Source organism: Stigmatopora nigra, chromosome 6 (genome assembly GCF_051989575.1).
Source record: "Stigmatopora nigra isolate UIUO_SnigA chromosome 6, RoL_Snig_1.1, whole genome shotgun sequence".
Classification (NCBI taxonomy): Eukaryota; Metazoa; Chordata; class Actinopteri; order Syngnathiformes; family Syngnathidae; genus Stigmatopora; species Stigmatopora nigra.
In genome coordinates this window covers 11,788,775-11,813,496 of record NC_135513.1, presented here as the reverse complement: position 1 = coordinate 11,813,496, position 24,722 = coordinate 11,788,775, and the positions used below count along the sequence as shown (strand labels likewise).

Genomic DNA, 24,722 nt, shown 5'->3' with positions numbered 1-24,722 from the left:
AGTGTCAGTGACACCACAACAACCACAATCCATGGACACAAGAAGGCATGCTTTGTTTTCAGTTCTCAGAAAAACCTCCGGGCTAGATAAAATTGAAGTCTCTTAGCTGTTTGTGAAAAGAGACAGGAAACAGAAGGAGGGAAGGGAGTGAAGGGACTAAAATCCCAAAGTGAGCCTCGGAAAATGGTGACCTTGCACCCCAAATCCTGCAATACGCTGCTGAATACACAAAGGAAAATTGACAAAATGCACTGTTAAAAGAACAAAAATAATGAATATACTCTATCTACAGTGTGTTTTCTTCATAAGATTAAAAAAAAAACATTTTAATTATGTTGGTAATTCATGTGCAAAAATACCAGTGAGTTGTTTTTTTATATTTTTAAATAAATTTTGTAAAAATTAAAAATTGAAAAAACTAATCTTTCATAATTTTGCCATTTTAAAATATATTCTTAGCCTCGCTTCATAAAAATAAAGAATAAAATGCACAAACATTAATTTTATGTTTCCTGAAATAAGCTTTTTATAGCCCTGGTAAAAAAATAAATAAGTAAATAATAAAAATATAAGAAGAATAATACATATTTAAATGTTCTGTCCAATAAATACATTTAAAAGTGTTTATATTTATGTACTATTCATCTTATTTTTTTATCACTTGCTAATTTTAGATTTAATTTGCTCTTACTGGCATTCAAAGTTGTATTTATTTAGTTCTGCATTTGTTATTAAGAAAATAAATAAATAAAACTATTGAAATGTGTAAGCCCGCCTTCATAAGCGCAATTGTAATGTATTAGCCCCTCCTTTAAAGGCGCTCAAGGTTTCTATTGGTTGCTTATCAGTCAAGTATAATGTGGCCAGGCCCCATACAATACCAAAAGCAATTTTGCAGTATATTCCAGGCAAACTAAGCAAACTGGTGATGAAGTAGTGAACTCCTTCACGCAGTTACCATGTGGGGGTCCTTGGGCCGCCTAAAGCGCTGCTTCCCTCTCTTCTGCACACTCATAGCCGGCTTGCTCAACGTCACGCAAACGGAGGCAGCTCCGGGAATATTCCGGGAATATTTTAGCCGTCTCACACGGGAAAGGGGGGCATTGAATGGGTCCGCGCTGAGAAGTGACCTGCCGGAGGTTGTGGATTTTTTGACCTTGGACGACGTGTTCATCGCGGTGAAAACCACCCGTAAATACCATGGGAGCAGAATGGAGTTACTTTTGGACACATGGATCTCCAACAACATGCAACATGTGAGTCCATTATGACCTTTTTCTTTAAATTATACTTAAAGCTAAAGAATTAAGTTTAGTAAGATAAAGGTGAAATATCACAGTACTGGAAAATAGTATTAGGTTGACTTTCATTCAATGAAAAATTATATGTTGAGTAGATTCCGGGGGTGCTGCAGACTATCCCAGCGAAGTATGGATAAGTAGGCAGGGGACATCCTTAACTGGATGTCAATCAGATGGACAAACAGTAGTTCTTAGACCAGGAAAGTCAAATTAAATACAGTAATTACTGTGGCCCAAAGACAAAGTATTTACAAAAACTTGGTTCTCGCTTAGTACTTGTAAGTACTAGAACTGAGAGGCTTAGTAGTTAGTACTACAAGTATAGTCAGGGTGTTTCCAAGAAATTAAAGTTTTTAGGTTTAGGACTCCAATTGCCAAATGTTACTGGACCACTAAAAATGTCAAAATATATAAAAAAAATAATAATTTAGATGTCTTTTGTTTTGAAATGCCTGTATTTTTATTTCTTTTTGGATTAAAAGTATACTAATTTTGTCATTTCTGGTACTTCTGGGTTAGTTCTGTGTTAAAGTTTTTTTATGGTTGACATCTTAGTGGTTTTGAGCTGTTTAGGGTAAAAGAAGAAAAAAAATACAGTTAAGTGAATTGTTATTTATGAGCCCAGTCGGATCACACCGCAGGATTTCGTGAGTCGTTAACAGTGCTTTGAAGAAACTGGCCACTTTAAGCATAGTAACAACAGGGTGGTCTTTAGCCTTAACCCCTTTTGTGATGCAGAAGAGGTGACGACTGGCTATGAAATGTTGCCAAATTCCAACCGACTGAAAACTTCCAAAGGCTAAACTCTTTGGCTAGATCCTACTTATAATAGCTTTAGGTAATACAAAAAAAGTGTCATTAATGATTGATTTTGATTGATTATAATTGATTTTAGTTGCCTTTGGAGGAAGAATAAGTGGCTGTTTTTATTTCTCATGCTGAAAAAGTCCAATTAAAAGATTTGATTGAATACTTGTGACTTAGTTAAATTAGATTTTCTTATTTTTATGACATTTTCTAACGGATTTCTGCATGCATAGTTTTAGATTCATGCCAAAATCCTAATAGTAAGGATAAAACATGATGAATTGCTTTCCTTTGGCTGTCTTTAAGGCTTACTCGTACATGGGTATGCGTGTAAAACATACGTCTGAACAATCATCTGATTGTGTGCACAACTGTGTGAGAACTTCTCACGATGGAGCATTACCTGTTTCTCACGCCAAGCTACTGATGTAAAGAATGCTGACTCGTGGAAATAATTCAGCAGTGCAAATTGACACACACACCATTGGAGCCTCATCTGATTTCTCGTGGGAAATTCCAACTGTTGCTAATCACATAAACACACCACACAAATGGGGGTGTTCAGTTTTCCTTATGGTGAGGAATATCCCCCATCATGCACCTGTATATATCCTTATGTTAAAAGGATAAGAGATGCTTAGAGTGGTAAGCAATAGAATGGCCCTGATATGACTGATATACCATAGAATTTTGCCATTAAGCCATTAAAATACACATAAATGTAGTATACACCAATGTCAACAATTCAGCTGAAAATTATTAGTATAACTGAGTGGAGTAAAGTACGTAGAGGACAATACATTGTTTTGTTGAGATAAAAAAAAGGCCTGAGTTACAAAATGCAAGTCATCAGTCACCTGATTTTTTTTAGTGTCAACTTACGTGCAAAAATTGGGGGCGCTGTCCGCCAACAGTGAACTTGACTGATGGTGTGTCATAGCAAGAATTTGTTCATACAACTGCCACCATGTGTTGATTTCCACTCCTAGTTGACCTTTGTTGTCGACCTAAACAGAAGAGAATAGAAAATGTGTATATACAAAAGTAGCTTTACACTAAAAAGCGAGGCAAAACGGCTTATTGGGTCTTATAATCCTTGAAGCGGAAACTATTAGAATACAAATTAGAGTAAAGCATAGGAAAAAAATAATCAATTACCTTGAAATATGTATTATTTATCAATAGCAAAAAGGCATAACATTACTGCAGTTAACTGCCATGTGACTTCTTGTCTGTATTACACGTACTGACCCAAACTGGCCTCCTTATTTGCTTGGAATGCAGTTTTCCACCCAATTTTCATTCATTTATCTCCCATTGAGTGGAATTACACAGGGCAGGTGTTCCTTAAAAGAATACTGTAGCCATTAAGTGATTTATTAGCGTCTTGTGATGCTTTAAGTCTGTAATGCTGTGTTTTTACAGTCCTCATATGACTGCTAGTATTCAATTACATCACATTACCGCAGGAATGTTGTTAAAACACACAGAGAAAGCAGTTTTGTAGATGGTCTTGGAAGTGAATAGCAAATCCGTTTTTTTCTGTTTGCGCAGACGTACGTATTCACCGATGGTGAGGATGCGGCACTGAGGAAGCAGATGGGTACGTTTTACGCATGCATCTATACACAGATAACAATTGCTGACATTGCTTTTCCACCAAGCTCCAGAAAGGAAGTGAACATTGTACACCAGTTGCAAGTTTGTGATCTGACAACATGAATTGCAACACAAAAAAGTCCCCGAGTTTGTTGCCCTGGAGATGTTTTATTATTGTAAACACTATTGTTAAATAGTTTTGCCACTATATAAAAAAAACAAATGGGTAGAATGATATGATCATTAAACCAGTGTGTGACCAAAATGGAAAAAACACAGATATTTAATGGGTTCCCTATTAAAGGTCCATTTGCACTGATTTTTACTCATGAATTACATGGTAAAATCTTATCGTAGTATTCAAAATGATAGTTTTATGTGCTATTTTATCTACAACCTGAAGGTAATGTTGTTTTTGTGGTCAAAAGGTATTCACCTGATCACCACCAATTGCTCAGCAGCTCACAGCCGACAAGCGTTATCCTGCAAAATGGCGGCGGAGTACAACGCCTTCCTCAACTCCAACAAAAAGTAAGTTAATGGAAGACGGTGCAAATTGCATTAGCCTTAGAAACGATACAGATTCAAGTTCAAAATATCCTAACTCTTGTTGTGACATGGAAAATAAAATGTGATCACGCAACAATGACATAAAAACTTTGCCGACCGCTAACTTGTTGCAAAATGCTAAAAAATAACTTGGGTGCTCATAGGTGGTTCTGTCATGTGGACGACGACAATTACCTGAACATCTCTGCGCTTTTGAGACTTCTGTCGCAGTACAGCCACCAGAATGACGTCTACATCGGACGGCCCAGTCTGGAGCGCCCTCTAGAGGCCACGGAGATTCTCCCCAACTCTAAAATGGTAAACAAAAGCATATTTACAAATCAGTACCTGTTCTTTCAGAAAATGTTATCTGGAAAAAAATGACATATATGTGCAGAGGAAGGTAGTCTTCTGGTTCGCCACTGGGGGCGCCGGCTTCTGTCTGAGTCGCGGCCTAGCCATCAAGATGCGACCATGGGCCAGGTACAGTCCCATCCTTTTTGTTTATGATTTTCCAAGGGTTTATTTTGCCCTCGATTTTAGTGAAGGTACATTCCTATCCACGGGTGAACAAATCCGTCTTCCGGACGACTGCGTGGTGGGCTACATTACGGGTGCCTTACTGGGTGTGGGTCTCACCCGCTCACCACTTTTCCACTCACACCTGGAGACCCTGGCACTGGTAACACAGCTTCAGGAACAGGTATGGGAAACACAAACGTGCCAAGCCAGTAAACCACTAAGGCAAAACGTGAAATCAATGATTGAGATGTGGCAGAAATTAAAGTACTATGTTAAAGAGGTGAAACACAATGGCTCACTTGCTAAATACAATCAGTCACACTAAATTCTGCATGAAAATACAGTCCATGACACCCTAACAAAAATGCAATTGTTGTTTAAATCAGGTGACTCTCAGCTACAACATTAAAGAGAGAAACACAGTCAACCTCAAAGGAGCCTTCTCACTACAACAAGATCCAACAAGGTACTATGAGCCCAATATGCAAAGTGAAACACAAAATTTCTGCTTTGTCGAAGTTGCATTATTGTAAAAAGGAGCCTACGAAACAATTTTAATCTCACTTCCCCCCTTTTTGTGTGTTTATTCTAGGTTCAAGAGTATGCATTGCTTGTTGTATCCACACACATCCTGGTGCCAGCCATGAATGCAATGGGACAAAAAATATATATGTATTTTCCCTTTTTTTTAACTATGTATTCTTGCAATGTCAAGAGCAACAAGCCAAATGAAGTCATATGTGTATGTATATACTACCTTGATGTTAATTTGTTATTTCATGAGGTGTTTTTTCTCCTTGTTTTATGGATGTTTTTCTTGCTGTATTATTTATTCATTTCTCAAGTCATGTTCAGGTTAAGTGTTAAAACATTTCTTTTTACAAATAAGGTCATTTTTTTGCACTTTTTGGATGACATCTTTAAATGTGGGATGCAAGCACAGAAACCACCAAGAAAAATAATTGTAATGTCTTGTAATGTACTAACTTAGCCTATTGCTTTACTTTGCACATATATAAAGCTATGCTTAATTGCAACTTTTTATTGTTATTATGTTGGATAGCAAAAGACAGCTATTCAGAACATTTTTTTAATTGGTTTTGTGTTGAAGCTAAGCTATCTGGCTATTTGTGAGGATTTTACGATGTTTGTATTATTGAAACGATGTGATAAATGTTTATTATTTTAATTTCCTATGACTCACATTGGGTCGTTTTAAATACGTAAATAAAATTTTGTTAATTGATGTGTTACGATTAGTTCTCTGTCCAGTATTTGGATTATTTTACTGACGAGAAGACAATCATTTTCATTTGTTTATTGCAAACCTGCGTTTGACCACTAGATAGTGCTAGAAACAACATCAAGTTCAAATCCGAGTGCAAACCCATGTTAAAAGTTGCTTTAATTTCACATATTTTTTTCAACACTTACTTTCCAGCTTGAATTATATTGTTACCACAGTCTGAACATGTACATCATGAATACTTTTTTTATATTTCTAAGTGGATTCATGGGAATAAATTGAAAAGAGCCATATTGTAGAAAAACACCTAACTAGTATTATTTTTCTTTTAACCTCCGATACGTTAAGAGACGCGATTATTAAAAAAAAAAAAAAAAAGGTGAAAAAGGACCAAAATAAACATGTTGAAATGAAAGTTATGGAAAGACAAGTTTTAAAAATCGTAAAAGGCGTTGAACACAGCACAACGCGGCTAAGTAGCATGATTACCCTAAAATTGTTAGATTGTCTCGCCAATACGAGAAGTGGTTAAACCCGAGAATTCGAATGTGCTAATTCTGTACACAGTTGGACATTCATTAACCTTCCCAGTCCACTATGACGCTCACAATACTAATGCTAAGACTAATAAGCAAACTTGTATAAGGACTCGTTGGTTGATGTGACGATAACCTGTTAAAACCTTTAAAAATAACGACTGCATCCCAATCCGAGCTTTAAGAATTGTGAACAAATATGTCAATGGGGCTTTTCTGACAAAGTTATGCATTTACAATATGCAAGTGCTGTGGCAATGGGACATTTGGATGTGATCACAGAAATGCTCTAAAATCGTAAATCTATAAAAAAAAAAACTGCGCTAACCTGAAAAACACAAAATGCCTTTGCATTTCTGCTCACAAAAAAAACACTGAAGTATAGTTTTGCATCTCATGTGTGTAGTATCCTTTCTATACACAAAAATGTCCGGCATGCATACGAGTTCTATTAGTTCATTTTTTTTTGTATGGCAAGAGTCTTTTAACATGAATTGTCAAAATAAATCCACAAAAAAAAGATTTTGTTGGATCTTGTATACAAAAACAGATACGGCGAGTGTGTTTGTGTGATTGTTAGAAGCTGTTAAAAAAAATCCATTTAAACTCCAATGTTGTAAAATGTATTATTGGAAAAAGGTACTAAATGCTAAGAGTCAAATCTACTGTTTATGATAATGAGGCATTTGTTTTTGTTCTAGAAAAGTGACTTTGCTAAAGTGGCCCAGCATGCCCATTACATTTTTTTTGTTAGTTGTGTGAGTGCATGTAAACATTGTGTTTTTAATGAAAATGTAAGGGAATTATTGGTCATATTGGTCTCATGTAAATATATGCTTAGTATCTGATTGCATTCTATTACGGCTTAAATAAGCATTTTTTTCCTAAGTCCAGCAAGTTTAAGTTGCTAACTAAACACTATTTTTGTTTTAGTCAGTTTAGAGTTGTCTGTGTAAAAACCTACGGTTAGTTTGTAGTATGTAAAGTGCCCAAAAAACACACAAATGTACGCTTAGCGTGGTGTGTGAGATCACTCATAGCCCAAATGTTTGTTTTAAAAACAACCTCAGTGTGAAGCAGTGTTTAAGCTCGAAACCCCAATAAGTCTACATTTCCGACACAAAAATGGCCGACTGCTGGCTTGGCATGCATGTTACGGCGATGTCTGTCATTTTTTTCTGTGTTAATGTCACCATTTTACATCAATTTTTGCGATGGTCTGCACTAGGGGAAAAATGGCCTTTCACTAAAAAATATGTGAAAAGCGGATGGTCAATTAACAAATCCTCGATGTATGTTTTTAAGCACATATGCGAGAGTACTGTGGGCGTGTCATAAATGTAAACAAAGTTCACAAAACGCAGCTCACTGAGGTGATGTTCCACTCTCATAAACAACACATACGCACACCCAAAAGACAAAGTTACTGCCACAGTCTTTACATATTATTATACAGTAGCAGGTGGAGCGTTGGCAGTGTCCCATTTATCCTTTTAAAAGTTTCCTCGAAATAAAAATTGTGCTTATGAGGACTAAAAACAAACTGTCACAGTATCACTTCTGGTAAAACACTTGGAAAAAAAAAACGTTTTCCCTCTCACTGGCTCACATTAGCACCAAGCAAACAATTAGCTGCTTTTCCCCAGAGTCATTTCTCTTGTTCCTTGTTGCAGCTTCAATTCTTATCCCTTCTGTTTTTTTTTTCATTATTATTGACATAGGAATCAATCGCTTCCTGGCATAATTTTCAGGCACCGATTATTTTGGCACGTGGTCGGCCCCTCGGTTGAAACATCCCGAGTGCTTGAATTCCAGAACAAAAAGTGAAATGTACGGACGAGTCATGGGTGTTACGATGATGTCAATATGTAAAATGTAATCTAAAAGTGTGTATGTGTGCGAGATACAGCAACATAAGTGCACGGCACATCACGTCACCAGTTATTAAATCAGTGTTGCAGTTATGATTCCTATTTACAGATTTTGTACAGAGTGTGTATTGGTTTAAGTAGAAGTGGTCACTAGTGGACCGAGGACTGCGGCCGGTTGTTGGCGTGGGGCCGGTTGGCTGGGTCCAGTTGTTCGTTGGGGACGGAGCGGCGGTTCTGATCCGGGCGGTTTGTGGCCAGGTATTTGGCTCTCATACTTGAGGTGTACTGAGAACCACAAGGATGGAGGCAGCAGTAGATGTCAAAGGATAGAAAGGAAGAAGACACAAAAAATTGGTTTAAATATACCAATCAATGCAGAAAAATGTGTTTGAACTGAAGGGATACGCCTGATGAATAGATACAACAGGTAAGTACACTCCTAAGTGGGAGGACTGGTAAGAAGGTAGATGGAAGGGTGGGTACGTTGATTAATAAGTGGGAAGTATAGATGTATTGGTAGGCAAGTAGGGTCAAAGATAGGGATGTAGGTCCGTAAAAGATGGATGGGTAGAAGCAGGAAGGTTAGGTCAGATGTTGGTTAAGTAGGTAGGTAAGTGGTAAGTGGACTATATGGTGACCAGGGTGGGAGCTTGGTGCATTGGTCTATTGGAATATTGGGAATGAGTAAGTTAGTCAGTATGTCAGTCCGTAGATATGTTTGGTGATTGGTCCAATGATTGGTTATTGTAGATGGTTGATAGGTGGGTTGACCATGAAATAGGCAAGTTGGTAAGTAGGTTTCATCGAGAGATTTGTGAGTCATTCGACTGAGGGGTGAAGTGAAGTGATAAGTAGAAAAGCAACAGGGTAGGAAGGTTAGTTGGTCTTACACTCCAATGGTTAGAAGGTGACATGTAGCAGTAAATTGGTGAAGACAGTGCTATGAGAATGTTTTGTCCTCATCACAAGGCCAAAATGAGAACTTCATTGCAAGTGATGTTTCATTGAGTTAACATGAACAATGAAGTGGAGAAACTATGCAAAACATTGAAAATGTAGCAAATACTTCACAACCATTGCAGGTGGATTGATAGGTTGATAGGTCAATTGATTGGAATTCGGAACACATTGACAAGATGGTTAGATGTATTAGGTTGATTGGTAGAATGCATGGTCGCTCAGTGTAGTGTCCAGTTTGTCACATGGAGGGTGAGTTGATATCTTAAATGCAATACCAGGGTTTGGAAAATATGTTAGTTAGGTAGTTTAGTCGGGCGTATGGGAGGTCGGTTGTCCAGTCCGGTGGCCGGTCAGTCGGTACAGTAGGTGGAACACATGGGTAAGTTGATAGGCAAGTAAGAAGGGGACAGTAGATGCCTTAATGACAGAAACATATGGATCAGTCATTTGGACAGCCAGGGTTTGATTACATTGATTAATTAACAGATCATTAATTGGAGATGATGTTATTGTAATTGATTAATTAATTGAGTGGTTAGTGCTCTAGTTCTGACGTTATTGTGCTAACCAGTTAGCCGCCGACTACCAGCTACTACATGAAGTGCATGTGGCAAACACACCCTGGAAGACGGACACACACATCTCCACTCAAATGCACACATGAAACACTGCGGGTGGGGGTGAGGTCGGATTGGGATGGTGGGGGGCCCAAGAGGGTGGTGAGGGGGTTGACTGGAAAAGTCTACTTTGCTCCCCCTAGTCAACTTGCAAACATCAGAAGTAGAGGACACCTCTATTCTTGCTTTCCCAGGCTGCCAAAATGACCCTGATCCGGACTGTGGTGGTCTATATGGAGGACTGAAGGGGGGCCCACCTTCCAATATCCACAATTCAATTCAAAGTAAAAGACATCCAATTGTTGCCGTGGCTTATTGGAAGGCAGCGGGCGTGCGAGGGCGGGAGAGAGTGTTCTAGAAAGTGTGCACTTACAGAGGGTGGAGGGGACTCCCTGCCAATCAAGGGGGTGTTCTCACACCGAGGGGTCTGAAAGTTTGCGTTCTGGTTCCTGCATTGTAGAATCAGAGGTTACTGTGGATGGCGGCAAAATGGCGAGCGGCTTTGCTTTCTTAACGGTGGCGTGTCAGGCCGTCAATAGGCATTCAAGAATAATGTAGGGAGTTTTCCATAAATTTCTGTTCGATTCTGATTCGGTGGTGTGAAGCAGGCAGGTGACTATTTGGGTAACATCACGGGGAAATGCTATGCTGTGTGCTATTAAGGCTAGCATTATGTCACGTTTCCATCAAGTCGTACACGTTTGAAGGGATACTGGTGCTTGTTTTATTGGGAGCCTCCATCAGACTACCAATGGGAGCCTCCATCAGACTACCAATGGGAGCCTCGAATAGACTACCAATGGGAGCCTCGAATAGACTACCAATGGGAGTCTCCACCAGACTACCAATGGGAGCCTCCATCAGACTACCAATGGGAGCCTCGAATAGACTACCAATGGGAGCCTCGAATAGACTACCAATGGGAGCCTCCACCAGACTACCAATGGGAGCCTCCATCAGACTACAAATGGGAGCCTCGAATAGACTACCAATGGGAGCCTCCATCAGACTACCAATGGGAGCCTCCATTAAACGAACCTAATTTGTTGCCCAAGAGAAGACCTTGACATAATCCATTTATAAAATGGTACTCTCACGATCAGTTATTCTGACATCTTACCACACACTTGTCAATATTTTGGTAGATGGCCTTGACTTTAAGTGGTCAAAAGTTTACAGTTCCTTACTTTTAGCCAATTAAAAACTGTCCGAGTGTAGCGTACTTGATGGAAAGGGCGGGTTGTCTATTTTTTTACTTGATATTATTCTGGCCTCCCCTAACATAGTCCAGGGAGTTTGATTAACTAGTCCTTATCTTAGGATGATGCACTAACTCACATGTACTCAGTGACAGGGGCGTTGCTGACGGTGTGGGCGGTAGCAGGCAGGCTAGCTTCGCTACCATAGCTGGAACCGCAACTGTAGAGACTGGGCATGTGAACGCGGTAGAGGTTATCGTGAATTCCACCCCGTGAGGTGCCCGACTCATCCTCTCCATCCTCCTCATCCGTCCTTTTGGGTTGGCGGCAGGGAGGGAGTTGGTGGTAAGGGGGAGACAACAGATTGTAAACAAACAGCAGAAGAGGACAGGGCCTAGGTCCACTTAGCTCATGGCGAACATGCCCGTAAAAGTGCTGCGTGATGCCAATGCTAATGCTGTCCTTCAGAAAACATGCAGCCAGTTAGTGGTCATGCAGCCTTTTGTCACACCCTGCTGTGTCAGCGTTGTGAATAGTGCTCCATGGGATTTAAAGCAAATTATAATCAAAATAACAACAACAACAACAAAAAGAGATATCATGAGAATAATAATAATAATAATATGGACTGATTTGGCAGCAAACAAGCCATTTCCAGAAACATAAAGCTCAAAAATGTAAAGCAGCCAAAAAGGAAATGAGAAATTTAAAGATTGGCGCTGATTTGGAAGGTGGATCTGAAACTGCTAACCACAGATTAGTCAGTATCGAATGATTTGTGGGCTTTTACAAAGGAAGAATCTTAGAAAGATGTATTAAGACGTACTTATATTATTTAATATAATAAAATATCAAAAATTCTCTGAACATGTAGAAAAAGACTACGCTCGATTTAAGCCACTCCATTATACAGCAAAAACGCAAATGTGGTTCCTATTATTTACTCATACAGTGCAACAGTGACAGTAATATGTCACTTTTAATCCTAAACGCTTTTGCAACGGACAATTTGGTTGCAAGATGCTGTTACCCTAACGGCCACCAGATAGAGATGTTTCTCTTCTAAATACTCGTCATGTGTAGCCAAGAATTTGCAACAAAATGGAATACTAAGCACCTTTTCAAGCTGTCTATGAATTCAGCCACTGAGAACTGCAGTAGAGTGGATAATACCCTTTCAGGCATTTTATATTCGCAGAAATCTGTAGAGAGCCCCTTTTTTCACAGCCTGAAGGGAAAATTACATTCCAATTTGACAGTGCCAACTATAATTACCAAGATGGCTACTTTTGGGTGTCACTGCATTTCACTAAACGCCAATACTACTGATAAACAATGATGGGTATTGGATTTGGACCAATATTGCACTGAATTTTCCCCCCTTCTCTAATCAAATGATGTCTTAGTTCAAACTAATGAAAATCAACCAATGAAAATCAAGATGCAGGTGATATATAAAAATGCAAGACATTTGAGCCAAGTCCAAATACTAAAATGTAAGAAAAAAAACACAAAAGTATCCAGAATAAACAATTACTGCCATTAAAATGTTAAAAAAAACTCTTCTGAAAAAGTCCAAAACCAAGTTAACCCACTCTAGTCCCCAGTGGCTCAATCGCCATTGCTGCCAAAATCCATCACTTGATTTTTTTGTGACCATAAGGTCATTAAAAACGCCATCCGTACGCAGCATCTCTCAAGCCCCGAGCTTTTCCAAATCAGGACGTTGCGGGCAAGAAGAGCAAGGTGGAGGAAGAGGGGCAAAGGAACATAAGGAGGAGGAAGAAATGGGGCGCGTTGATGGTAAAGGGGAGAGGAGCTGAAACACAATCTGGTGTTGGTGATAGTGGAGAGAAGTAAAATGTGGAAATAATAAAGACTGAAGCGTGAAGTGCGAAGATGGATGACGCAGGGAGACACATCGCGGAAAGACACAAGTCAGAGAACAACATGCGACGACTCTTCGAGGCTTCTACGGCCAATCGTTTTGCAGCAGGGGTTCCCAAACTAAATGGCGACACATTAGAATAGGCTATCTTTAAAGGAATTTATGACATAATACTAATATTTGAGTGGTAATCATTTTTTTTTCAACTTTAAATGCTGAGGGAAAGAGAAGCCATCTTTGAGGATAAAAGATGAAAGTCAGCAATTCTACAGCTAGACCGATATTTTACAACAGTTTAGTTATAAAGTGTATGAGGGGGGATTTTTTTAGGGGTAGTAAATACATAATAGTTATAATTTGAAGAAAATGTTTGTCATAAGTCATAAAATGAATGGTAATTGAAATATGAAGGGGCAAAAACTTAATATTTATGGGAACAAAACTTTTCATAATTGAGTCAAAATTTTACCATAAGACAGCAATAAAAGATTAAATATTAATATAAAATTAAATATTCAGTCACATTTTGAACGGTTTTTCATTTCTAGGGGAATTTGCACCTTGAGCCAAGAAAGTTGGGGAAACCCTGCAATGGGTAATTAGTAGCGTGTTAGTCGTTAGCATTTCTATTCATTTCAGTGCTTTCAGAGTGTGGGTAGGGGGTGTGTGTGCACATTTGTGTGCCCATGTGTGCCCAGGTTTGGTGTGCGTGTGCATTACCTCTTGCCCGGCCAGGTGTGTGGCACGCTGCAGACGATGGAAGAGAACATGAGCGCTGTGACGAAGGAGAAGAGCACCAGGTAGATGACCCCTTCCACTCCGTCGTAGCACAGGCCTGTCAGAGCCTGGACGTAGTCCTGGTACAGGTAGGTAGGAAGCACACATGAGCAAATTCCCAACATCATTTGACTTGAGTGGAGTCAACAGAAGTTAACCTCAAATCCAGCCCAAATCAGGGTGCTACTGATACTATAAAAGATTTTACTCAACAAAGCCCAGAATTGTTGCAATTGTGGTTTGTTATATTCTGGAGGAACATTTGGGAAGAAGGTAAACCCAAGAAATATAGTATATTTGCATGTATATGGACAAGAAATCAAATTGAGACATGACTAGACTGACCATGTGCAGACTGCGACAATCCACTAGAGCTGTCAGTTGGTGCAGACCAACCCCGGTGGAGTTCAGCACAGACTGGATCTGATCCAGATTCTCCTAAACGTAACAAAGAAGTCAACAGAAAAGATAAGAGATAATATACTAAACATGAAAACTGATATTAACTTCTGGAATGAGTCATTGTACAAAGTAAAGGTTGATTTAAAGAGAAAATAGTGTTGAAATATTTAAATATAAAAGTGTCATTTTGTAACCTCGCCTACACGCGTGTGGGGGAAAAGTGGAGCGAGAGAACAGGCGCACGCACCTTGGTGTTGGCGTATTCCCTCGTGGCCGATCGCAATAGCTCTGCCACGTCATCCTGCATCTCCACCAACGCCTTGTGACTCCCAGACAGCCTCTAAACACACAAACACACACACATAATATTCAAAGATTTGTTTCGTCTCAGAGTTCAGGGTAAAACCAGGTAAATACTTGAAGTACAATTCAGAAATGCATAGCAAAATGAACAATTGACACCAATTAACATTCCAATGGTATAAATATATACCTGTTGGAAAGGATTTACTTGACCCGGGCTGCACTTGAGGTAATACTGCAGAATATCTGTAAATAAAACATGTATGCATCATTAGCTGGAATACTGTGCAATTCATAAACAATTTATCATGAGACGTACATTTTGTAGTTCATTCATACAGAGGAAAACAACAAAGGCGCCACATATTTTGTATCAGTGTACGTGTGTGTGTGTGTGTGTGTGTGTGTGTGTGTGTGTGTGTGTGTGTGTGTGCATTCTATATTCTGTTTGCGTGTTACACAGGAAACATCTGCACTCTGCACAGACAGCCAGAGCGGAAACAAGTGAAAGACAACCGATCTCATTAAGACAAGAGGACCCCCAAGGGGGAAGCGAGATGGCAGGCAAAAAATGCACTGTAAATGTAAAGTTAATGTAATATGGAACATGAAAAAACCTCTTCAGATGTTATCAAATGATTCTAAGTGCATTAAACATTTGATTTTTTTTTGTTTATTCCTCAAACAGTGGTCTTTTACAACGACAGAATCCCCAAGAGAGGTTGTGATGGGATGTCAGCACAGCACGACAGCTGTACCTTGATTGATGACGGCGTTCTCCTGGGTAGCGCGGGCGATGTAAGTGTCGGGAGAATCGCAGAAGTCGCTGGCCGACTGCGAGCACACATGCAGGCACACACAAAAAAAACAGAAGATTACATCACTGCGGAGCCAGGCGGCGGCTCTGCGACGTTACTACGGCAACTGGCTCACCGCAGCGACAGCCAGTTCCAGGCCCAGGGACGCCCAGCTGATGACGAGCGTCAGCACGCCCAGCAGGCACACGCTGTGGACGGACGGACGGGTACAAACAAATAACAGTCGGGTTACTTGACGTAATACATGATTAATGTCAAGAGAACAAATGAAGTTCTTTCTATTTTCAAAGGAACACATTGGCTTTTTTTTAAGTATCCTTCATCTGTTTGGACTTGTTTTCTTTGGGTAAAAGTCTTGCATAATTTGAAATGAACAGCCTCATGTGTGTATTTTTGTATAGTTTTGAGTTGAAATGTACATTTCTTTAAATTGAAACTTTTCCCAATAGCTAAATACTTGCTATTATACAGATTCAGGGTGCAACATTAATATTTGTAATATGAGAATAATGTACAGACAAATAGTGGTTTATAAAAATATTTTAAAAATTAATTTTACATTGAGTGGACACATACCCAATTAAAGTTCCTCTGGAGTTCCGTATAAGGCCAAATAGAACCAGGAGGCAAATGAGGACATTAAACAACAGCAGGCCGAGGTATCCCAACCACCTGAATGCACACATGTAATAACAATTAATACAATACTAATATTTCTAATACATGAATGTAAATACTGCACAATATATGAATTTACAAGATATAACACGAAAAAAGTTCCTTTTAAAGGAGGTGCATTGCTAAAATGTATAAAAAGTGCAAAATACTACAAATATATATATAATAATTCATTCATTTTCTGAACCGCTTATCCTCACAAGGGTCGCTGTAGCAAAAAGTGTAAAAGATGTTCGTAGAAACTTTTAACAGTAATACAAGTGTGACTAGTTTAATCACCTGTAGAAGTCAAAGGCCTCAGTTTGTCGGGCCAGGTCCTCGAGGGACACATCCGTGTTAGACCAGAAGGGGACGTCCACCATGAGCTTGACCAGCTCGTCCAGCTGACCCTGCAGCTTCTGGACGATGGACACATAGTCCGTCTGCTCTTGGTATGCCGTCTCCAGCTGAGCCAGGTTCTCCTCCACTGTCTGATTCAGCGAGGAGGCGCTATCCGACACCTGTCCGGTTATTCAAAGCTATTTAGTTCAATTCAACTTTGTAATAAAACAAAAAAACATGAATACAAATTGGAAGTAGGCCTTGTTTTTCTTTTTTTAATGGTATATTTCTCACCAGTTTCTCGATGCCCGACACAGTGCGGTTGGCATGGCGCAGAGAGTAGGCCATGCGACTGGCGCCGTCACTCAACTCGCCGTTTCCGTAGAATCCCACAGCGATGCCGGCGCTGAACAAAGACAATCGGGTTGTTAGGGACACAAAAAGGGTTCTCATTGCAAATTTTCTGCCTGAACAGAATGCATAGCAACAAAAAAACCAAGGCGAGGGCACTTAGAGACAAAGAATAGAACGTATTGAGCTAACTCACTCATTCATACACTGACACATTCATTAATAAACTCACTCACTCATACACTGTCCGTTCATCCCTCTCATTAACTTAATTATGCTCTCTTATCGATGCTCTCTAGACATATTGCTCACAATCCCAATGTAAAAATACGCATAAATCAGTCACCAGAACTAATTTACCAGGTCACTGTGACCTCCCTTTTCCCCCAAATGTGTCTTTTCAATAACAATAGTTGCATTACTGTACATCCATTTGACTATTTAAATTCCTGCTGCTCATAAAAGGAATTTTATAGGCTGGATGTAAGCAAATGAGTGAAGACCTCTCGATTCTTTACACACAAAAGCCCCATTACACGGTGTGCGCTTGTAGCTTCTCAAATAAATCCTCATCAACAGAAGCCAACAAGAAGGAAGCAAGCATTAAAGTCAATTGTAGTTTATGGAGGGAAATAATTTTTTACGATCATCTATAATGGCGTTTCATGCTCACACTTTATCATCAACCTCCTTCTTCCTTTCCACCTCCTAAACACAAAAATCCCATTTATAGACTGTCAGGATGGTGACATTAAATTACATTCAAATGATTCATTTCTGGGCTTACCACATATTTATATATCAATATTATACCACAAAAAATGAGCAGGCGTGGTCTGGATATTTATGACATGTCGCGTCTTCCAATGTGCTCAATGTAAAACCCAACATATAATGAATGGAAAACACATCTTCATTAATCATAATGACTTTGGCTTTAAATATTGATTAATAAATGCATGCATTGTTCCCAAAAGAAGAGCTCACCTGTTGACCTTTTATGCTAAAACTTTGATTGGTAATTGAAAATAAATATTTAAAAAAAATGAACACACTATCGGGCAAATTAGGGTAAAAAACTGTAATCAGCATCTCTATATCTCTAGAGCCAGGAACGTTGTCTGGGACCCATACCACCCTGGTCACAACTTGTTCAAGCTACAAGCCTCACAAAGTACAGAAAAATAATTTTAATTATTTTAATAATCATTTTTTCTCTCTCTATCCAATCTGCTTCTGTCGCCATAGCAACATTTCTAGGCCAGCAAGATGGCCAACCATTAAGAGGGAAGAAAAAAAAGATAAGAGCAACCAACCGTTTTAGAGGGAAAGATGGATGAAGAAGATGAAGAAAAAAAAGTGGTAACAGAAGGGGATGAAGCGAGAAAATAAGGAGGAGGATCTATTTCAGGTCAGTTTAATGCATGCAACATCTTTCTGTTACGTCACAAATCCACTCCTGCGTGCAAAGAGGCACTGTACTTGACACCAAACGCAATATTTTCCAGCCATTTTTGTTCTGTGATGTCAGCAAGTGTGGCAAAATGTACTGGTCTGCGGATCAAATGTAGATGAATGCTGATTTTTTTTTTACAAATTCCCTGCTGAAGAAATAATTAGACAGCATTTATCCTTTGCGGTTTTGTAGGTGAAAACGGAGCCACATTGGGAGGAATTTGTCTCACAGTGAAAGGAAAACATCCAAAAAAATGCTGGATTTCTGATTCTGCTGCAATTTGAAAGAAAGCCAGCTTGTGTGAGAAAACTGAATGATGTTTATACATTTTTTGCGCTTTTGGAAAAAACACAGATAACCTCATGACTGCCTTAATCACATTTTTGATAAATGTTATGTTTTCCAGAAAGTCGAGGAGATAAAAGAAAGGCACTAATATTCCTAAAAAAAATGGCCAAGTTTGACTGAAATTCTTGAGTAAACTTTCATCTCACCTGCAAACCAGGGTGGCGATGATGACACACCAGGCAGTGCAGCAGCAGTCGGGACTGGGCTGCTGAGAATGCCCGTGGTGAGAGTGGGACGATGAATCGTCGCTCTTGCGGCGACGGCAGCAAAGCCAAAAGGAATAGAAGAGGAGGAACAGGAGGTCCAGACCCAGACAGAACAGGGCCACCGAGCCCAGCAGCAGCACTGACTAGAGAAAGCACACACAAAAAAATAAAGTTTAATTCTTACTCCTCGAATGATTATAAAAAATTACCGTGTGATGGTTAGTGGTGGCAAAGGTTTGTGTTTTTATTGCTACTGTGATAATTTATCTATATGTATATATGGTGAACCTGACAATACATATAATCATATACATACATATATACACACACATCCATATACATATATATACACATACATACATATATACACACATACATCCATATACATAGATATACACATATACATTCATGTATACACATATACACATATACATTCATATATACACACATATATACAGATATATATACATATGTACACATATATACACACACATATACATATATACACATACATATATACATATATATCTTATATATATCCGCTATCTTCATGCATCCATCCATGGCCAACAGTATGCTTGCACGGTTAATCTACCATCCCCCGTGCACCCACTGCTCCCTAAGGACTCTCTGAAAAAGTCACTATAAGGAAGAACTATAAAGCAAACACTATGGTTCCAGAATGGTTCACTGTTCTCCAGCAGATAAAAGGGAATAAAAAAAAACATTCTAAGGGTTCTATTCTGGATCAGCACCAATATGATTTTAAAAAAGAAAACAAATCCCTTTCCCATAAGCCCCGAACTAGTCGCTCACATCCCGGGCTTCCTCATGACCTCATTTTATCCCAGACAGGAATTCACTATGCAAACCATATGCACACATTGTACAAAAGAGGCGGTGAATAGCGATTGTTAGCAAAAAAAAAAAAAAAAAAGATTTGATCCGTTTTTAGCCGGAGAGTGTACAAATATTATTTTGTAAACGTTTTCTGTGTTTACAATTAAATCTACCCATAGTTCAAAGATGAATTAAATATTTAGGGTTTAGTTTTGATGTCGTTTGGCTGTTTGCCAAATCATTAGGATAGAAATACAAATAATTTGTGCAGAATGTAGAACATTTACATATAAAGTGATATCATTTTGTTCCTATTAAACCTTAAAATCGACACATTTGGGTTGTGCTGGTTAGGAAAGACTTTCTCATAACTGATCTCATGCAGTCTTTTCTACTTTGAAAGGTCAAAAGAAGGCGACAAGTGAAGGGAGGATGGGCAAGAATGGAGAGGGGGTAGATAAGCAGGGTCGATTCACAGCCTGGTACCTTTATCCCGCCACTATTATCTATAGGCTTACCACGACAGACCGCGCATGAAAAGCATTCCACTTTAATGCATTGTTTGATCGCCTGAGGACTTGAAATCAATGTCAAGGCTTAATATTAATAGTGCAACAGCTCATGCATTATTATACTTGTACTCTATAAGCTTAGTATAGATGTGAGTATAGATGTTTATCTAATTGTGGTGGATTAGTTGTACCCAACCAAAACATTGCGAGTTCAAAATCCTAGAGATTATGTCAAAGTCAGTACATAAGAAGACAGTGCCAAAGTACCGTATTTTCTGGACTATAAGGCGCACTACATTATAAGGCGCACCCTCAATGAATGACACATTTTAATTTTTTTTCCATATATAAAGCAAACTGGATTATAAGGCTATTTTGGAGAAAATTTAAGACTTTTAAGTGCGCCTTATAGTCGTGAAAATATGGTACATTGAATACCTTGAAGGCACGAAAGAACTACAAAAGTGGAACGCCAAAGACAAATTTTAATTATGTAAATATTCTTAGAAGATTTTTTCCATTTTCTATGTTCTTTTCAGTATTATCTTGTCAACACAACAAAGCTTGTTGATGACTTTAACCAGCAATTGAACTCCAATCTCAACTCTCTCGACCAAAACAACAACATTGAGTTCATTTCCCAATGGCGAACTCACTTAAGAAATGATTTAAAACGCGTTATCCAACTACCACGTCCAACTAGACAGCCGAGAGATTAAGCGGCGAGTCGCCAAGCTTAAGCGAAGACCAATTAACTTATAATTAGCACAGCGACTGAGCACGTGTGTACGTGTATATATGTGTTTTACGCCAGATCGGCTTGGAGAATGGAGGGGATTTAGCGGTCAACCACTCTGATCTACTTTCAATTTGCACTTTAGCGATGGGCCACTAACTGTGATCTACTTTCAATGTGTGCCATTTTTTTTAATGTGCTTGCGTGTGGTTGGTTATTCCAAGTGTTGACAGGATCGATCATTTCCACTGCACTGACTCGTCCTTGCACGTTTTGGCCTGGTAAACAACCGCCAGTCTTTTCCTGGGGCGTTCACTGACCTCCATTTTTATACCTCCACTCGCCTTTGACCCAGTCAAGTTTGGCAGTGGAATGCTCGATGGTTTTAAAGCGCCTAAAAAAATTGTAATGGGTATCAAATTAAAAGGCAAATCTGAGGAGTTTGTGTGTAATTACAGTTCACGTGACTACGGCGCGTATACTAATGTTCTGCAGCTGTACTACCGCAAAGCTGACTGTGCAGTTCCATTCTTGTACAATGTACACGCACAGTCACACACTAGATCTATTCCGAGGCCCAGCTCGATGTTCAATTTCAGCTTTCTAGGGAAAAAAAAAACCTTGAGTTTACAAGAGATTCATGTATTTCAAGCAATTTTTTGAGTCAAAATGACTAGCCAAAATGTGAGTTTCACTGAGCGTAACAGTGTTGAAAATAACACTTTTTGATTGTTTGTTAGGGAGAAACACAAAATTTCCCAGTAGCTGATTTAAAAAAATAATTAAAAAGGTACTCTTTACGTCCAAAAGATTTAGAAATATAACTTTATTTGACGCGAGTTTCTACCTGATGACATATCGCCCTTGAAAGCCAAAATGATTGACAACAAAAAAGCCTTTCAAACGCAATAAACCCTAGTTTTTTTTGTACTTTTTGCATGCCAATTGTTCTAACTTCATCATCAGATTGTCCAATCCAATGGGTTGGCTGACATTCTCTTGCAATTGTGTAACTTAAATATATATGCCTGTCTATGTGTGTATGGTAGAAGCATTAAAAAACCCCAAGACAGAAATAGCAAACCAATCTAATGATGCCTTGCTGTGCCAAGTGAATAGAAAGATATTTTTTCTCTTTTGACCCAACACTCTCCCTATCTAATTGAAGCTCTTCCTTCTTGTCATTCTCCCCCTCTTTGCCTCCCTCTCATAGTCTAGCCACAGTTAATGATTCACCCTGAATGGAACCCCTCTATTCCCACCCTCTCGCGCACACACTCATCGAGTAACACACACACACACACACAAAACCCCTGAGGGACCTTTGTGACCTCACCTCTTGAAACCAGCACTACGTGCTAAATACTCACTGACATAGAAACGCCACTCGACATGTGACTTCCTACCAGAAGACAAGATGACGTGAAAACATGCGAGTGTTTACATGATGGTGGAGGGCTACTTTAAATTGGTCAGCACACACACACAAGTGTATACACAAAGAGCCTCAGTTAAAGAGTGAATGGCTCACAGGAAGCAGCTATTTAGAAGTAAAAGCACCTCCCACGGCTCATCAAGCCTGCGCCTCTCGAGCCTTTATATCCTCTTCCTCCTCTTCATCTCCTACTGCCACCCCGTCATCATCATCACCATCACCACGTCCACCCTTCCCCCATTTTGTTTTGTTCACGGCTCCAGCGCCACGTTGCCTTCCCACGCTGTCAAGCGCAAATGCCGCAACTGCAGAACTCAAGTCGTGGTTATATATGGGTTTAATCAAATCTAAAGGCATGCTTTGTACTAGATTGGAGATCATGATTTAAGTTAACAATCCCAATTAATAATGGTGGTGGTGATAGATTATAGGTCAGGTGAAAACAGTGAGATGAGGTTGGATTCCACCAGTATATGTTGTTTATTGGAAGCCATAGGTTTTCCCCTAATTTTGTTCAGTTTTCTTTTTCAGCAAAAAATTACATGACTATTAAAAATAATTTGGGCAAGGCCATCTAAGAATATAAATTGAACGTTTTATTGAAAGCAAATATATCATCTCACTCTCTCTGAAAAGTAATTTTAATGTTTCTATTAAAAGTATTCATAATGTTGTCTTCTGAAAACACAAACTGATTGTTTACAGATTATAGGAAAATCAAATTACCGCAATGAAGAAAACCTTCAAATCATATTTTTGTAATTGAATTTCATTTTTCTTAAAAGTAAAATGTGTGTTTCGGGAAAAATATCAGTCTTTTTTTTTTTTACTAATCTGACTTATGGCCTCCTTACCTTTTGATACTCAGGATCTTCGGGCCGAAAATCGCTGCTGACCATCTGGAAGTCCAAGTTGAAGTGCGGCAAGCGGTGGAGCAGGTTGACCCACCACGGTGGCGCATAGTTTACCACGGCCGCCATCTTGACGACAGGACAGGGCGTCTAAGCGTCCCCTCGTTGAAGCACAATCTTGCGCACGGGCACTACAAAACAATACATTTATCAGAAATCTCTAAAAAATGAAAAAAAATAAACTAAAGATACATTTAAAATTAGACATCCAGGGTAGGGGCCAATAGCTTGCGAGCCATATGTGGCTCCTTTAACAGGTGCATAAGGCTCTCCGCTAAGGTGCATAAGGCTAAAATGGCTACTATAATCATATTTTTCCCTCATTAGATTCCCTTGTGAATGCATACTCATTGATTATTCATCAATTAGCAACAGCATAACAATATTGTAAAAAAAATTCTGATACATTTTGTACTTTAAGAGCTGAAATTACCAAAGAAAAACACATTACGTATTATATAATTTGACTTTCAAATTATGTACGGAATAACATGAACAAAAATATGAATTGTTCTTGTCTCTCTTAGTTAAAAAGGTTCCACATTAAAAAAAAAACAACCTAAAATGCTTTGTCATGTTTATATGACCTGTAACAAAAACATAAAATCTACGTGAATGATGAGTCACCAGCATATGTTATACTGTATATTTACAAGACAAGGCCCATAATAAACTGACACCACTTGACTTTATCATCGATTTCAATCAAAGCAAAAAGCTCTTTGGGGAATATTAGGAATCACACGGGTTTTCCTGGTGGATTGATGGATGGATGCAAGGATGGATGGGTGGATGGATGGGTGGGTGGATGGATGGATGTTGTGCGAATGTACTAAGGGGGGGGGGGGGGTACTTAAGACAAAAGATCTCGTTGTGCGTACACCCAGACACATTGCAAATGAACACTGACAAGGCAAAAGAATGACAGACGTGGGCGAGGGGGGGGGGGGTCATGTTGACAAACCGATGCCATAACATGTAGCATGAAAATGGCCGTTGAACATACGTACACAAACCAACACACAAGTAGGTCAATGGGTAAGGACGCCAAAAGGACCCCGCGATCGACGCTTCGTCGTCGGGGATTAGCTGGCGTCTGCACCGCTTTGTCCTCGCCGAGTATACATACCGCAGTCTCGGAAACAAACACGAGGATTTTCACCAAATCGGAGTAAAGTAAAGCGGCTTTTCGATCCGACTCACCTATTTACGGGATCGGCCTCGATGTATCGCCGATTCGGTGCCGCATCAACGCGGTGGCCGGTGGGCGGCGAGGGTTCACCGGCGATGCCCGGTGATCATTTTTTGGCGTCCTCGGTTCTTTGTTCAGCGGGTAGCGATGGCGTCCGCAGTACGCCGGTCGGATCTCATATTAACCACGGCTGTGTTGGATTGACGCACACGCGCACCGGGTGTTTAAAGAGCCTCGACGACGGGAAGAAAGCGGAGGCTTTGCAGTAGCACACGCGCACGCGTGCGTGACGGGGAGTGGAGTACAAAGAGAGAAACAGCGACGTCTAGCGGACACCAAAA

At 39.5% G+C, this 24,722-nt stretch overlaps 2 protein-coding genes across 3 annotated transcripts; one reads left to right on the top strand and one right to left on the bottom strand.

The window, feature by feature from the left end:
- The first annotated feature begins 900 nt into the window (after positions 1-900).
- LOC144197749 (beta-1,3-N-acetylglucosaminyltransferase lunatic fringe-like) lies at positions 901-6,794 on the top strand. The gene is made up of 8 exons (XM_077718345.1): positions 901-1,256; positions 3,663-3,711; positions 4,136-4,238; positions 4,421-4,574; positions 4,654-4,739; positions 4,800-4,959; positions 5,165-5,244; positions 5,371-6,794. Exons 1-8 carry the CDS (start codon positions 960-962, stop codon positions 5,423-5,425), a joined length of 984 nt encoding a protein of 327 aa, XP_077574471.1. The 5' UTR covers positions 901-959; the 3' UTR covers positions 5,426-6,794.
- Positions 6,166-24,683, bottom strand: ttyh3b (tweety family member 3b). Of its 2 annotated transcripts, XM_077718343.1 has the most exons (15): positions 24,393-24,683; positions 23,133-23,320; positions 18,696-18,898; positions 16,689-16,800; positions 16,353-16,573; positions 15,972-16,067; positions 15,511-15,583; positions 15,336-15,411; positions 14,768-14,823; positions 14,522-14,614; positions 14,218-14,310; positions 13,816-13,952; positions 11,347-11,520; positions 10,382-10,457; positions 6,166-8,716 (listed from the first exon to the last, which is right to left on the bottom strand). In XM_077718343.1, the coding sequence occupies exons 2-15, from the start codon at positions 23,256-23,258 to the stop codon at positions 8,582-8,584; spliced, it is 1,671 nt and encodes a 556-aa protein (XP_077574469.1). In that variant the 5' UTR covers positions 23,259-23,320; positions 24,393-24,683; the 3' UTR covers positions 6,166-8,581. The 2 variants fall into 2 exon arrangements, with proteins under 2 accessions (XP_077574469.1, XP_077574470.1); XM_077718344.1 differs by lacking the exons at positions 10,382-10,457; positions 11,347-11,520.
- Between the last annotated feature and the right edge of the window lie 39 nt (positions 24,684-24,722).

Excerpts from the sequence above, each read along its gene's own strand:
- ttyh3b (XM_077718343.1), bottom strand. The coding sequence starts at position 23,258 with ATGGCGGCCGTGGTAAACTATGCGCCACCGTGGTGGGTCAACCTGCTC. Across the intron at positions 11,521-13,815 it reads CACACCTGGCCGGGCAAGAG|GACGGATGAGGAGGATGGAG; the intron begins GTAATGCACACG and ends CCAACCCAAAAG. Across the intron at positions 8,717-10,381 it reads GGGAGTCCCCTCCACCCTCT|TACACCTCAAGTATGAGAGC; the intron begins GTAAGTGCACAC and ends TGTGGTTCTCAG.
- LOC144197749 (XM_077718345.1), top strand. The coding sequence starts at position 960 with ATGTGGGGGTCCTTGGGCCGCCTAAAGCGCTGCTTCCCTCTCTTCTGC. Across the intron at positions 3,712-4,135 it reads GGCACTGAGGAAGCAGATGG|GTATTCACCTGATCACCACC; the intron begins GTACGTTTTACG and ends TGTGGTCAAAAG. Across the intron at positions 4,740-4,799 it reads AAGATGCGACCATGGGCCAG|TGAAGGTACATTCCTATCCA; the intron begins GTACAGTCCCAT and ends CCTCGATTTTAG.